The 12651-nt window shown below is 45.4% G+C and overlaps 1 protein-coding gene across 1 annotated transcript; it reads right to left on the bottom strand.

The window, feature by feature from the left end:
* Window positions 1–3388: 3388 nt before the first annotated feature.
* Window positions 3389–12240, bottom strand: LOC136452196 (probable glutathione S-transferase GSTF1). Its single transcript, XM_066452834.1, has 4 exons — window positions 12238–12240; window positions 6213–6362; window positions 4940–4988; window positions 3389–3829 (listed from the first exon to the last, which is right to left on the bottom strand). Exons 1-4 carry the CDS (start codon window positions 12238–12240, stop codon window positions 3426–3428), a joined length of 606 nt encoding a protein of 201 aa, XP_066308931.1. The 3' UTR covers window positions 3389–3425.
* Window positions 12241–12651: the final 411 nt, after the last annotated feature.

The raw sequence follows: 12651 nt of genomic DNA, 5'->3' as shown, positions 1-12651 counted from the left end.
GGCGACTATTGAAGCGCGAGTCGAACAAATTTTGCTGTCCAAGGGGTCAGGAGTACCACAAAACCCTACTCATACTGCCTTTAGCCCACAGTTTAGGGGTCGCAGCAGCTGCAGATCGACACCGCTCGACGAAGAAGAGGCGAATGTGCCTCATCCGGTGGACGGCATCACTGAACCCGTCAATGTCAAGTTGTACGTCTGTCAGGAATGGACAAAGGACAAGGTGGCGCTTGGCCAGGCCTGTCCTGCGGGCGACGGGATAATTAATGGCCGTCCAATTCCACAAGGGTACGCTCGCGTCACCATTGACAAAATACTTAATAAGAAGTTTAACAAGATACCCATTGAGTACCCCATAGCGGAAGATAGGCCGAAACTTGGTCCAAACAAGGGCTCTCAAGTGGCCTAGCATAAGCCCTTCATTAAGCTTGACCATCAATTGTCCTCTGATGATGAGGACGACTATGAGTCTTCGTCCACCCACGATGATCACTCACCATCTCCCAACAGAGATCACTCTCCTCCTCATCTAGAGCCATCACCCCCGAGAAGACAGAGGTCTTCTTCTATTCCTCCTCGTTCGACTCCATCTTCATCAGCCCTAAGAAAAGATACTCCTCCTTCTCCTCCCCCTCCTCCTCCATCTTCATCAGCGTCGGGAAAATAGAATTCTCGTCGTCATCCTTCTCCTCCTCCACCTCAGCCCAAAACAAGATCAAGCACATCCTCGCAGTCGCAGAAAAGGTCCTTAGATTCGGTCGCTAATGCTCCCAAAGTGGACCAACAGAAAAGAAAAGGCCGTTCAGTGGTAGCATTACCACCTTGATGAAAGAAAAATTTACAGCACACATCTCGAAGGAAGATTGTGTTAGTTTCTTCAATCTCTATGCCTCACTGCCTTAGTATTTGTTGAAGTCCGAATTCGAAAGGCAAACACAGAATAAATACGCTACAACAAGAGACGAAGAAATACACAATAAAGATTTAAGAAACATACAGAAGTACATTGAAGACAACCCAGGATTAACCATGGAAGATGCCGCGAACATCTATTATGATGTACAAGGGACGGAAACACCGGCAATGAAGTATGAAAGGGACAATCTTTTGGTTCCCAATGACGAGTATAAAAATTTGACAACATATATGCGCCAGTTACATGAATATTACATGGCTCAAGCAACAGAGACGAACGACTTTGGTTTTGAGGTTATTATCCGTTCGCCACATGTTTTCCATTATCCTGAAGAAGAGAAGTTCGATGTCGAGTGGGAGTGCTTGTTCTAGCTATACCAGAAACGCTCTCTCGATGTTCAAATGTTGACACTATGGATTATGTAAGTACCCTACACACACGATATTACAATTAACTACTCTCTCGAGACAAATTGTTAACTTTTGAGCATTTCCCATGATTTTATGTAGGTGTATAGCAAAATTTTGTATTCTAAAAAGCAAATCAGATTACATAGGCTTCTTGAACCTCTTGCGAGTCAATGAGAGGACATATCTAGGCCTCTATGGATGTGACGTGGAAGACCTGAAACAGAGATTGATTGTTGTTTTCGACGAATTCACGATGAAGAAGAAAACCCACATACTTCTAGCCTACAACTGCGGGTATGTTCTCGGCTTTTAATTTTATGCTTCTTTTTTCGTTAAGATTATTCGATAATTAGGATTCTGTGATTGTAGCAACAATTTCGTCTTCATTTGTGTCAATCTTATTAAAAATCTGATCGAGGTGTGGGACTCGAAGAAAAAACCATTTTATCATCTGGATGCACGGGTGGCAGTGCTGAATTAGTAAGCGATCTTAATAATATATTATTTTCTAATCACACATATCGCTTTCTAATGTTTCTCCCTTTAATATTGCTTAGTGTCCGAATAAGACATATCGGTGGGACGCCAGTCCCATTCAAAGTTGTCGAAATGAAGGGAAAGTACCTGTCACAGCCGGCGGGAAACATTGAATGCGGGTTTTATGTAATGTGGGCAATGCTTCACTACATCGGTGGAAAATCGGAAGAAGCCGATAAGTTGGTGTGTATAATCTCCATTTCATTTATGTCGGTTAATAATTCAACAAAATGATTTACTGTTCTATTTGGATATCATCTTTTTTTTAACGACAGCGCAAAAAATATAACCACCAAAGACTGTTAGACATGGAGATCGTCGCACTGGAATCGGAGCTCGCAAAATTTATCTTAGCTGAAGTATTGGAAAAAGATGGAGTATTTTCCATTGCACAATCCGTGAGGTACAAGGACCAGTATGGCACAGAGCTGCTCGCCAGATTATTGTAAGAAGTCCGAGAAGCACTGCACAATCTGTGAAGTCCGAGAATATTTTTTTTTTATTTTGAGGGATCGAGATCTGGATAAGAACATTTGAACTGTAACCGTAACATTTGTAATGTTTAATATTGATGGACCTGTCGTCTACCTAGTGTATATAAAGCGAATCTCGATTTCACGAAAAAATATAAATTAAAATCAATTATAAAACAATAAAATACGAATGGACCATCACTGCCGGTTAGCAACAAACCGACATTGTTGTCTTGCAAAACACTGCCGATTATCAACAAACCAACAGTGTTGTCTTGCAAAACACTGCCGGCTTGAGCCATCAACCGACAGTATTAGCTAGCTCAACACTGCTGGCTTGAGCCATGAACCGATAGTATAGGCTTGCTCAACACTGTTGACTTGAGCCAAGAACCGACACTCTTGAAGCAACCATCACTGTCGGTTGGCACTACAAACCGGCAGTGTTATTCAACTAGACACTGTCGGGTGGAGCCAGAAACCGACACTGTTTCCTATAGATCAGTGTCGGTTTTTTTAGAACCCACAGTGATGTCAACCTCCATCACTACCGGTATGTCACTGTTGGTTCAAAATCCGGTAGTGGAGGAGCTTTTTGAACGGACAGCCCTCTAAACCTTTTATTCTTCTTTTTCCCTATTTTTTTTTTCGAAGACCACGCCCTGGATCTCGCTTCCTTGGCATTTACCCCAAGGATCAGATACATGCCTCAGCTCAAAATCGTTTTAAAAAATGTAGAACATACTACACGGCTTGCTCCGCATTCCTTGACTTAAAAATCTTATCTGCTGGACTGTCAGGAAGGGAAATGAGCACGGCGACTTAGTCGTCAAGCAAAGTTAATCAAACTGATGCAGAACAATGGATTATTTATTTATTTTGCGAGAAAGCTACGCCTTGGATTTATCATCATGCCTTCCAACAACTCCTGCACCAGGCGTTCAATCCTCAGATCCGGAAGAAATGATCGAAGCGCGTATAGACCCCATCCGCAATCTGATCCAGGGTCATCATCGAATTTTGCGATCAGGCGTTGATCTCCATATCGGGGCTGAGCTTCTTCAGCGACGGCCGCGCCATAACTCTCTCCTACCACGCCTTGACGTGAGGGTAGGAGTCGAAGAGCGACGCGTGTGGTGTGCTCATGATGTGGAAGGTGTACGGGACGTGGTTGAGATCGGCGAGGCTGAAGAAGTCCCCGGCGAGATACAGATGCTTGCTCTTGGACAGGTGCGCCTCGTAGACGTCGAGCACCTTCTTGACCTTCTCCGGGCTCTCCTCCACCACCTTCTGGTTGGTCGAGGTGCCATGCTCGGCAGCGTACACGACGCACTCGTAGAAGATGGGCGCGATGGCGGGCAAGTAGGTGTGCGCCTCGACCTCCGTCCACACGTCCACCATCGCGGCTTCCTCCGGGTTGCCTTCTCGCAGCATGTCGACTTGAGCTGACTTGGAGTATTTCCGGAGCACATACTTTGCGATTGCTCGGGACTCTGGAAATTGTTCAAAGAGATGTAAGGACACATGTGTTTCCAAGTGAAAAAAAAGAGTAAATTGCACCTTGGGTACTTAAACTATTGGGACATTACCATCTAGGTACTCGAACTGAAAAACCTATCACCTGGGTACTTAAATTATGAGGGCATTATCATCTGGGTACTCAAACTAAAAAACCTCCCACTTGAGTACTTAAACTATTGGGCCATATCATCTGGGTACCGTCGCCGCCGCTGCAGAGTGAACAGGAGCGCAGGAAAATGAATTTTGAATCTTTTTTTTTTTCTGAAAAAGGATGAATAGTACTGGAATTTGTTATTTTTGTAAAAAAATAATTAGAGCTACAAACATTCTAAAAATTTTTGTGTAGCCTCTATATGATGTACTCTACCTAGGAAAAATATGAAACTTGTAAAATGAATAGTTTTTGTATGTTTAAAAATTACCTCTTTTAATTAATAAATGAACTTTCATAAATTTTATAATTAAAAGAAAATAAATGTCAAAAAGAGGCGGCCTAATTGTGTGCGAGCGAGCAGGCGAGCAGGCGAGCACAGGTAGGCTGCCTCTTTTTGGACATTTATTTATTTTAATTATAAAATTTATGAAAGTTCATTTATTAATTAAAAGAGGTAATTTTTAAACATACAAAAACTATTCATTTTCCAAGTTTCATATTTTTTCTAGGTAGAGTACATCATATAGAGGCTACACAAAAATTTTTAGAATGTTTGGAGCTCTAATTATTTTTTTACAAAAATAACAAATTCCAGCACTATTCATCCATTTTCAGAAAAAGAAAAAGATTCAAAATTCATTTTCCCGCGCTCCTGTTCACTCTGCAGCGGCGGCGACGGTACCCAGATGATATGGCCCAATAGTTTAAGTACTCAAGTGGAAGGTTTTTTAGTTCGAGTACCCAGATGATAATGCCCTCATAGTTTAAGTACCCAGGTGATAGGTTTTTCAGTTCGAGTATCTAGATGGTAATGTCCCAATAATTTAAGTACCCAGGGTGTAATTTACTCTGGAAAAAACAAGCAATCTATTAGCGTTTCTGTGGCAGTAAGGTAGTAGTGATGAATCGAATTGGACTATAAGCACACCAAAGAGCATCTTGTCCCCATCCTGAAACGCTGGGATTTGGCCGAAAGGCTGCAGGCAGCATGTACCAGAACATCAGTTTCCACCCATTGTATGGATGCACGAAGAGAGCAATAAACAGATCGATAGATGCGGTGATCGAATTAAGCGATAGCCCAGGCCAGGGTTGATTACAATCGTGTCCGTGTTTTCAGACCACCGACAACTAAATTTGTATTTGCTCATCTAGCTCTCGGATGATGTGCTCGGAGGACACAAGGGTTTATACTGGTTCGGGCGGAATGTCCCTACGTCCAGTTTGCTGATGTTCGTGTTACTGGCACTTAGTTTACAGTAGGGGTTACGGCGAGAGAGGGAAAGAATCCTAAGTCTCTGGTGAAAGGAGTGAACGGGTGCTGAGAGCTCGATCGCTGCTCAGCCATGTGCTTTGTGTCGTGCTCTTGTGTTTTTATCTCATGGTTCGATCTCGTACGGATCTGGATCTCCTTTCATGGGGCGCTCTGCTTCCTCTTTTATAGGCGAAGGGAAAGCGTGGGTTACAGCGGAGAAAAAGAAGAAGAACGAAAGAGAAGAAGGCTTGCAGGATCGCCGGGTCCTTCTTCTCCTTCATGCGGGTCCCGCCGATCCTATAGATGTCGACAGGGACGGCTCCACGTCGCAGCCCTGTTTGTCACTGGCGTCATGTGCAGGCGTCATATGCCGGTCATGGCGCTACATTCCGTCCTGGCGGACATCGTGGTGAACTGACGCGCCTGTCAGCGTTCATACGAGGGTTAGACAGAACAGCATCGGCACGCCCGACGCTGTTCTTGATGTGAATCCTCATGTATGGCCTGTCATGGCCACGGGTTACATCGAGTCATGCCAGACTCTTCCCTGGTGTCAGAGTTTTGACCTAGGCCCATACACTTGGACCTGGAGTGGTTGGCGGCGGTATGAGTCCTCGTCGGGCGAGACGGAGCCCGCGGCCTTAGGGTCGGGCGAGACGGAGCACGAACCCAAGGGGTTGGACGAGACGAAGCCTGCGGCCTTGGGATCGGACGAGACAGAGCACGAACCCAATGGGTCGGGCGAGACGGAGCGCGCGGCCTTAGGGTCGGGCGAGACGGAGCGCGCTGCCTTGGGCGAGACCCCGCGACCTCGAGGTCAGGTGAGACGAAAACCGCGTCCTTGAGTCGGGTGAGACCTTTTAATATGTCTTGCTCTATTAAGGAAGTTAGTGTGAGCGCTAACTTTCTTGCTTTGGGTATTCCTACTATCGATACCCGATGGTACGTTTCTTGCGAGGTGTTGGGGTCCCTTGTGCTCAATGGCCGAGTAGTCGACTTCAACGACCTCATACTCCATGCCAACTTCCTCAAGGCAAGCCATAACCCTCGCTGCGTTCACGAAGTCCGCCGTTCCGAACACCTTCACCAGCGCCATCTTTGCTTGCTCAGCGCAGGTCATGGCCCCTGACAGCACGGAGAGGAGAGGTCAAGGTGCGCAGAGCGAGTGCTCTGCTACTGCTATGCCTGGCGAGGGTGGACTGGTGGCATACACATACACCTCTGCTAGCGGTTGTTCGATGATGACGAACTGAACTAAAACTCTGAAAGAGTGGTGCCTAAGTCATTGGGCCTGCAGGACACGACGGAAGGGCCGGACTTCTTCGGCTACCAGATTCCATGAAGCATTGTGCGTGGATCATAAAAAAATATTTTTTTTTGGAGGCTATTGGAATCCAGCTGTATCTACAGGAAAAAAATATAGTATACCAGCGGTGTGCCCGAGGCCAGCAAATTTGTTGGAGGAAGGGGTATTTGGATCTAGCTACTAAAATTTAGGAGGTGTGTCGGAAGGATGTTGCATGGGACATTTGGATATTAATAAAAAAACAAATTACATAATCCGTCAGTAATCCACGTGATGATTTTTTTAAGCCTAATTAATCTGTCATTAGCATATGTTTACTGTAGCAATTCATTGTCAAATCATGGACTAATTAGGCTCAAAAGATTCGTCTCGCAAATTAGTCACAAACTATATAATTAGTTTCATAATTAGTCTATATTTAATACTCCATACATGTGTCTAAACATCCGATGAGATAGCGACTAAAACTTAGAAGAACCAACCAGACACCCCTCCACAATCGGTGTTTGAACTTAGGCGATGTGTCATCTACTAGTTCCTAAACCTTGAAAATGTACATCAACTCTAAGCTTACTAATCTTGTCACATGAGATTTAAATTGTTGAAGTAATCCACATACGTAGCATGTTGATTGCACGTACGATAACATACTGCACCAATACGTTGGGCCCACGGCCGGTAGAAACAGAGGTGATGAGACCGGCATGTGGGCCCTCGTGTAATTTGGGTGCCATGCAGATATATAAAAGGGAAATTTTGCTAAAGGACACTGCTCAAATGTGTAATTGATCAAAACAAACTGTCATTATAAAAAGTGTATATTTGCCATAACACAGTGCATTGATTATTTTATTCATTTTTCACATTTTAAAAGAGAGCAGGTGGGGGAAGTGCATTTTCTACCCTTATCTTCAACCTCTAGCTCTTCGGTTGTTATTTGTCATGACACACCACTACTGCCGATTGATTGTAGTCCTTCTCCGACTACCTGCCCATGCACGGGCCTGCCTCCTCGTCCTCCTCCTAATTCTCGCCACCACCACACAGCCTCCAGCGCTGCATCGCACTAGTAGCTGGTCCAAGCCGTGGTGTCCCCTATCCACGCTGCTGGCGTCGAGGCCTTCGCCGACCTCAGTCGCGACCCTCACGGCGTTCCTCGCCAAGGCCGACCTGGCATCCCACCTACGCCTCCCCAACCCCGCTGCCTCCCCCTTGCTCCCGCCCGGGGATCATGTGCCCTGTGCCGGTCATGGCCGTCATCATGTCGATCGGTACTGCTGTGTTTGTGGGCAACCCCGAGTTCTGTAGTGAGGTGGTCCGCCACGAGCACCAAATACGAAGAGAGTGATGTGGAGGAAGACCATGTTGACCATCGCGGTTGCCACGGGTATGTCCTCGCCGCACTTCTTCTCTGTGCAGTGAAGGCATTAGTGTGAAGACAAGGATAAAAGAGACATTTCCCCCACCTTCTCTCTTTTTAAATGATGAGAAATGAATAAAATAATCGATGCAGTGTTTTACGACAAATATACACGGTTTTATAATCACTACTACATAAAGCTAGTCATTGTCGGCTCCAGAACTCTCAATACCGATGGTTTTGGCACCCGTTGGTGTATGTCGGCGGTGATCGGCGACTTTATCTCCGCTGGTTGCGCGCGGGCGGTGACGATATTTTACCACCGTTGGACCGATGTACCATACGACGGTGACGGTGTCTTACCACTACCGGCCCGACGTACGATCTGGTAGTGATGGTGTAACCCTCAACGTTGGGTCGGCGTACCATTCGGCGGTGATGATGCATCCATCAACGCCGGTCCGGCGTACCATCCGACGGTGATTGTGTAACCATCGACGCCGGTCCAGTGTACCATTCGGTGGTGATAATGTAACCATCAATGCCGGTTCGGCGTACCATCCGGCGGTGATGATATAACCATCGACGCCAGCCAGGCGTACCATATGGCGGTGATGATGCAACCATCGATGTCCCCCTTGCGTACCATTCGGCGGTGATGATGCAGCCATCGACACTGGGCCGACGCACCATCCGGTGGTAACGATGCGCCTATCATCGTCGGGTCATCGTACCAACCGACGGTGATAATAGACCTATCGACATTGGACTGGCATACCATCCGGTTGTGATGACGAGACATCAATGCTGGTCCAGCATACCATCCGTTGGTGATATAGGTGCCATCGCACATGGCTGGTGTTCCTTCTCACAGTAATGAGGGTCAGCGTCACCGTCGCCATTGTGTTTGTTCTGGTAGTAATGTTGTGTCCCTTACCGCCGGTGTTACCACTGTGCATCATTATTGTTCACAATAGCACCAACAATACACAAATTTTGTGGCTTACGCATCGCCAGCAACATATATAGATAGAGACAATGTATTGTATCCAAACATACATCACCACCGAGACACAAATATTTATACAAAATGACAGCGACAAACATAGTTTTCAAATTCTAGCATCCCAAAACAACAAATATATAGTTTTTAGAACACTAGCACCTTGATTAGAGAAGGTGATGGACTCCCTTGGTGTTCACAACTTTGTCTATAATGAAACCAGAAAGATCTTCTTGGAACCCAGATATCTCCAAATCGGTTAGCTCCGATGTAGACGACACTTCAGTCTAAACACAAGAAAAAGGTGAAACAAAGTTAAGAAAAGCTTTGCTACACACTCAAAGTTTGTCGCGAGGTCATCCAAATTTCTGAAGGGGCCAAACCTATGAGCCAGAGAGAGCATTGATGAGGCTGCGCATGTAATACATGACATAGAACCCGCAGAGATCATTGCCCGCAGGCTACATTGGGATCGAATCGGCTGATACTACTCGAAACCCAAATCTGCCAAGCTCACGATGTTTCTTGGACCTTGACTTAAACTTCTCGTAGGCCCTGTGCGACAAGTTCATGACAACAACATAAGATGATCAAAGCTATGTAACAAATAATCTTATCGTTGCGAATGTAGTACTAGCTTGTCTTACTTGTTTAGCACCTCAATGAAGGGATGGATGTTCTCTAGTTGGCTCCCTCAAGAGTCGTAAACATTGATAGTGGTCCTCTCTATGCTGATGTCAAGAAGGACATGATGGTCGCCGCTGCATTCACAACGCCACCGCCGGTTCCAATTAGGTTTGAACCCATAAATATGTAATGGAGTAGAAAATTAGGCATTTACAACAAACTTACACGCAGTTGTAGGATAGAAGTATGCTGCGGGATTTGATGAGATGGAAGCTCTTTGCCAATTCATCGATGGTGCTGGTGTACTTTAGTGTCCCATGATTGCATACCACAGGGTTCAAGAAGCCTACTTGAATCCGTTATGCACTGCAGAAGTCTGGCTCCTTCCTACAAAACAATGTGTAATTGTTAGAAACTCAACTCAGAGCTATAAAATGCATGGTGTACTAACTAGACTTACATGGTCCACAAGCTCATGATATGAATGTCCAAGGCCAACTTTTGGTAAAATTGAGATAATGCCTTGAATTGAATCCACAATGAGTCATCTTTTCCCCTGTATAACTGTTTATCCAAAATTCTTGCCCCGAACTGAACGCTAAGTTGACCTTTGTACCAATTACACACCTCCCGCCCTCTTGGTTCTAATTTCAGGAATTCTCTGAGAGCCACCAGATCACCCCCAGCTTGAAACTGCCATACAGGTGGCGCCTCCTCTCTATCTCACCGAAGCTCAGCATCTGGAAGTTCTTCCTCTGTCGCTGTGTTTTCTTGCAAGTTCTGAGATGGTTGAGTTGTAGTCCTAGTAGATGGACTGGTCTTGCAAGTCTTGGGTTGTAGCGGTTCCTCTGTGGATGTGTTTTCTTGCAAGTTCTGAGATAGTTGAGTTGTAGTCCTAGCAGATGGACCGGTCTTGCGAGTCTTGGGTCATAGCAGTGATGAAATACTTGGTTCCCTGTATTGGTGCGAGTTTTCCAAGTCTTCGTCATCCATATCATCGTCGGATTCAAAATCCAAGCCAAAGGATATGTAGCGCTTGCGCCAAAAAACTTGGCAGCCCAACTTCTTTCCTAGTGTCTTCCTATCCTCATCATCTGGGTGATCTAACTCAACTACAAGGTACCTGGTCTAAGTTACTACATCAATGGTCACCTTGGAGTACCCTACGGGCAACATATGGTTCTCCAACACATCCCCTGCTTCGCCACAAGGATAGGCAAGACCTTGTGCCACCTTGGTCTTATAGAACTTCTCTTGCATGCATAGGTTGCAAGGTATTGGCTCTGTGATCTTATTAATGGGGAACGTGAGACATGCATCATCGAGAGAAAGCAGTGTGCTTCCATAGCTACTCCGTCCCTGGTCTAGGCTAATGACCTCGACCGTAGCATCCTCATCTAGTGCTGAAGGATGGTTCTACATTCTCTCCTCAAGCTCTTGAAGAAAATGTTGATTGTTTTCTTTCATTTCTTGTTGAACAACCTCCATCTGACATTGCATCTCCAATTCTTTTTGGGCATTCCTCCGCATATGACTTCTGTATGTGGAGATGTCATCTGGGAAGGGAAGCTCCCATGGAATAAGTCAAAACCCTTGTGTATGACCACAATGCTCTTTGTTTCCTAGTGCCTGGGTCAGCTAATCATTCTCCCTATTAGGCTTGAAAGTACCATTAGCAACTTCCTCGTGGACCGCCTTCACCCTTTGTGTCAGTTCCTCAGTTGTAGCATCCCAATAACTTAGGGAGCCATCTGGGTTGAAGGTAACCCCCCTCCCAAGAAGGAACCTTATAGAGCGAGGATCCTAGTCAGATGTACTGACTATAACACCGCTCTGGGTCAGCTCCACCTCCTCCTATTCCTAATCTCGGATTTTCCTCACATAGCCACGCGAGCCGGTGCAATGCGGCATCCTATTTTTGTGGGAGTTGATCATATTTGCCTCACTCTGTTCCTTCGCCTCATCCGATTCCTTCCAACTCACAAAATCACTCCAATACTCTTGCTCATGTGGGTATTTACGACATTCTGGCTTGATGCCCTTCTTTACATAGTTTTTATTCAGGTAGTACCTAAAATACTTCAATGAGTTGCCCATGATAAAGAATGCCCTCTCCTTTGTAACCTCTTCATCAAATCTAGCAGGAAACTCAAATAGGTCCTTTAGCTTCTACCAGCAAAGTTCCATCAGACTGGATGGAACCACCCATTCGCTATCCTTTTTATGCCAGTACCTGTACTTGATGGGTATGTTGTCCTTCACTAACACCCCGATGGCCGTATTGTATGGCCCCATGACACCAACTGGCTCAATGGGTTCTCCGACCGGATCCACCAAGGTGATCACATGTTTAGCGCCGCTGGGCAAGGTGGGCAACTTGCTTGGCCCTCTCTTAGCCTGGCACCAAGCTGGCCTATCTGCTATGGTTGTTGTGTTACTCTCAGTGGGAGGTGCCTCCTGTACATATATATAGATCAAATACTCCAGCTATAAGATTATTGTATATATATCAGAGTTGTCTTAGGTACGGAAATACAAAGATGGATTACCCCGCCGTTTCCCTGGAGGTCAAGGAACAAGGAAGGGGAAGACTGTTCACCACCCTCAGGCCCTGCTACTACATTCAGAGGCTGACTCCCCGAATCAGTCCAACCAGTCCATCATCGATTGGCGACCATTTGCCGTGTCAATCGTCCAATAGAAGCCATCCTTTTAAAAGTCCTAACAAAACACAATTTCATCAAGCCATTCAATTCAAAACTTAGCGAAAAAATGACTTGATGCTACCTAGCAAGGTACCACCGACAATGTTCAAATATGGGTACACATAACTAAAATAAGAACTTAATAGGTGACGACGAACCTTGCGATGAAGGTGCTCTACAAGTCGTTTTTCACCTGCACAAATAAAGCAACCTTGTTCAACACTAGATGCCCAAGCTCCAGATGAGTACTACCTCTGTCCAGAAAAGAATGCAATTATGGGATCCATGCCAGTCAATATAACTCAAGTTTGACCAAGTTTATTGTAAATAGCATTAGCATTTATGTGTCAAAATAAATTTATTATGAAAATATATTGTATAACT

This window comes from Miscanthus floridulus, chromosome 5 (assembly GCF_019320115.1).
Source record: "Miscanthus floridulus cultivar M001 chromosome 5, ASM1932011v1, whole genome shotgun sequence".
Taxonomy (NCBI): Eukaryota; Viridiplantae; Streptophyta; class Magnoliopsida; order Poales; family Poaceae; genus Miscanthus; species Miscanthus floridulus.
Note: the sequence above shows the minus strand (reverse complement) of the source record. Positions and strands in the feature narration are given on the sequence as shown.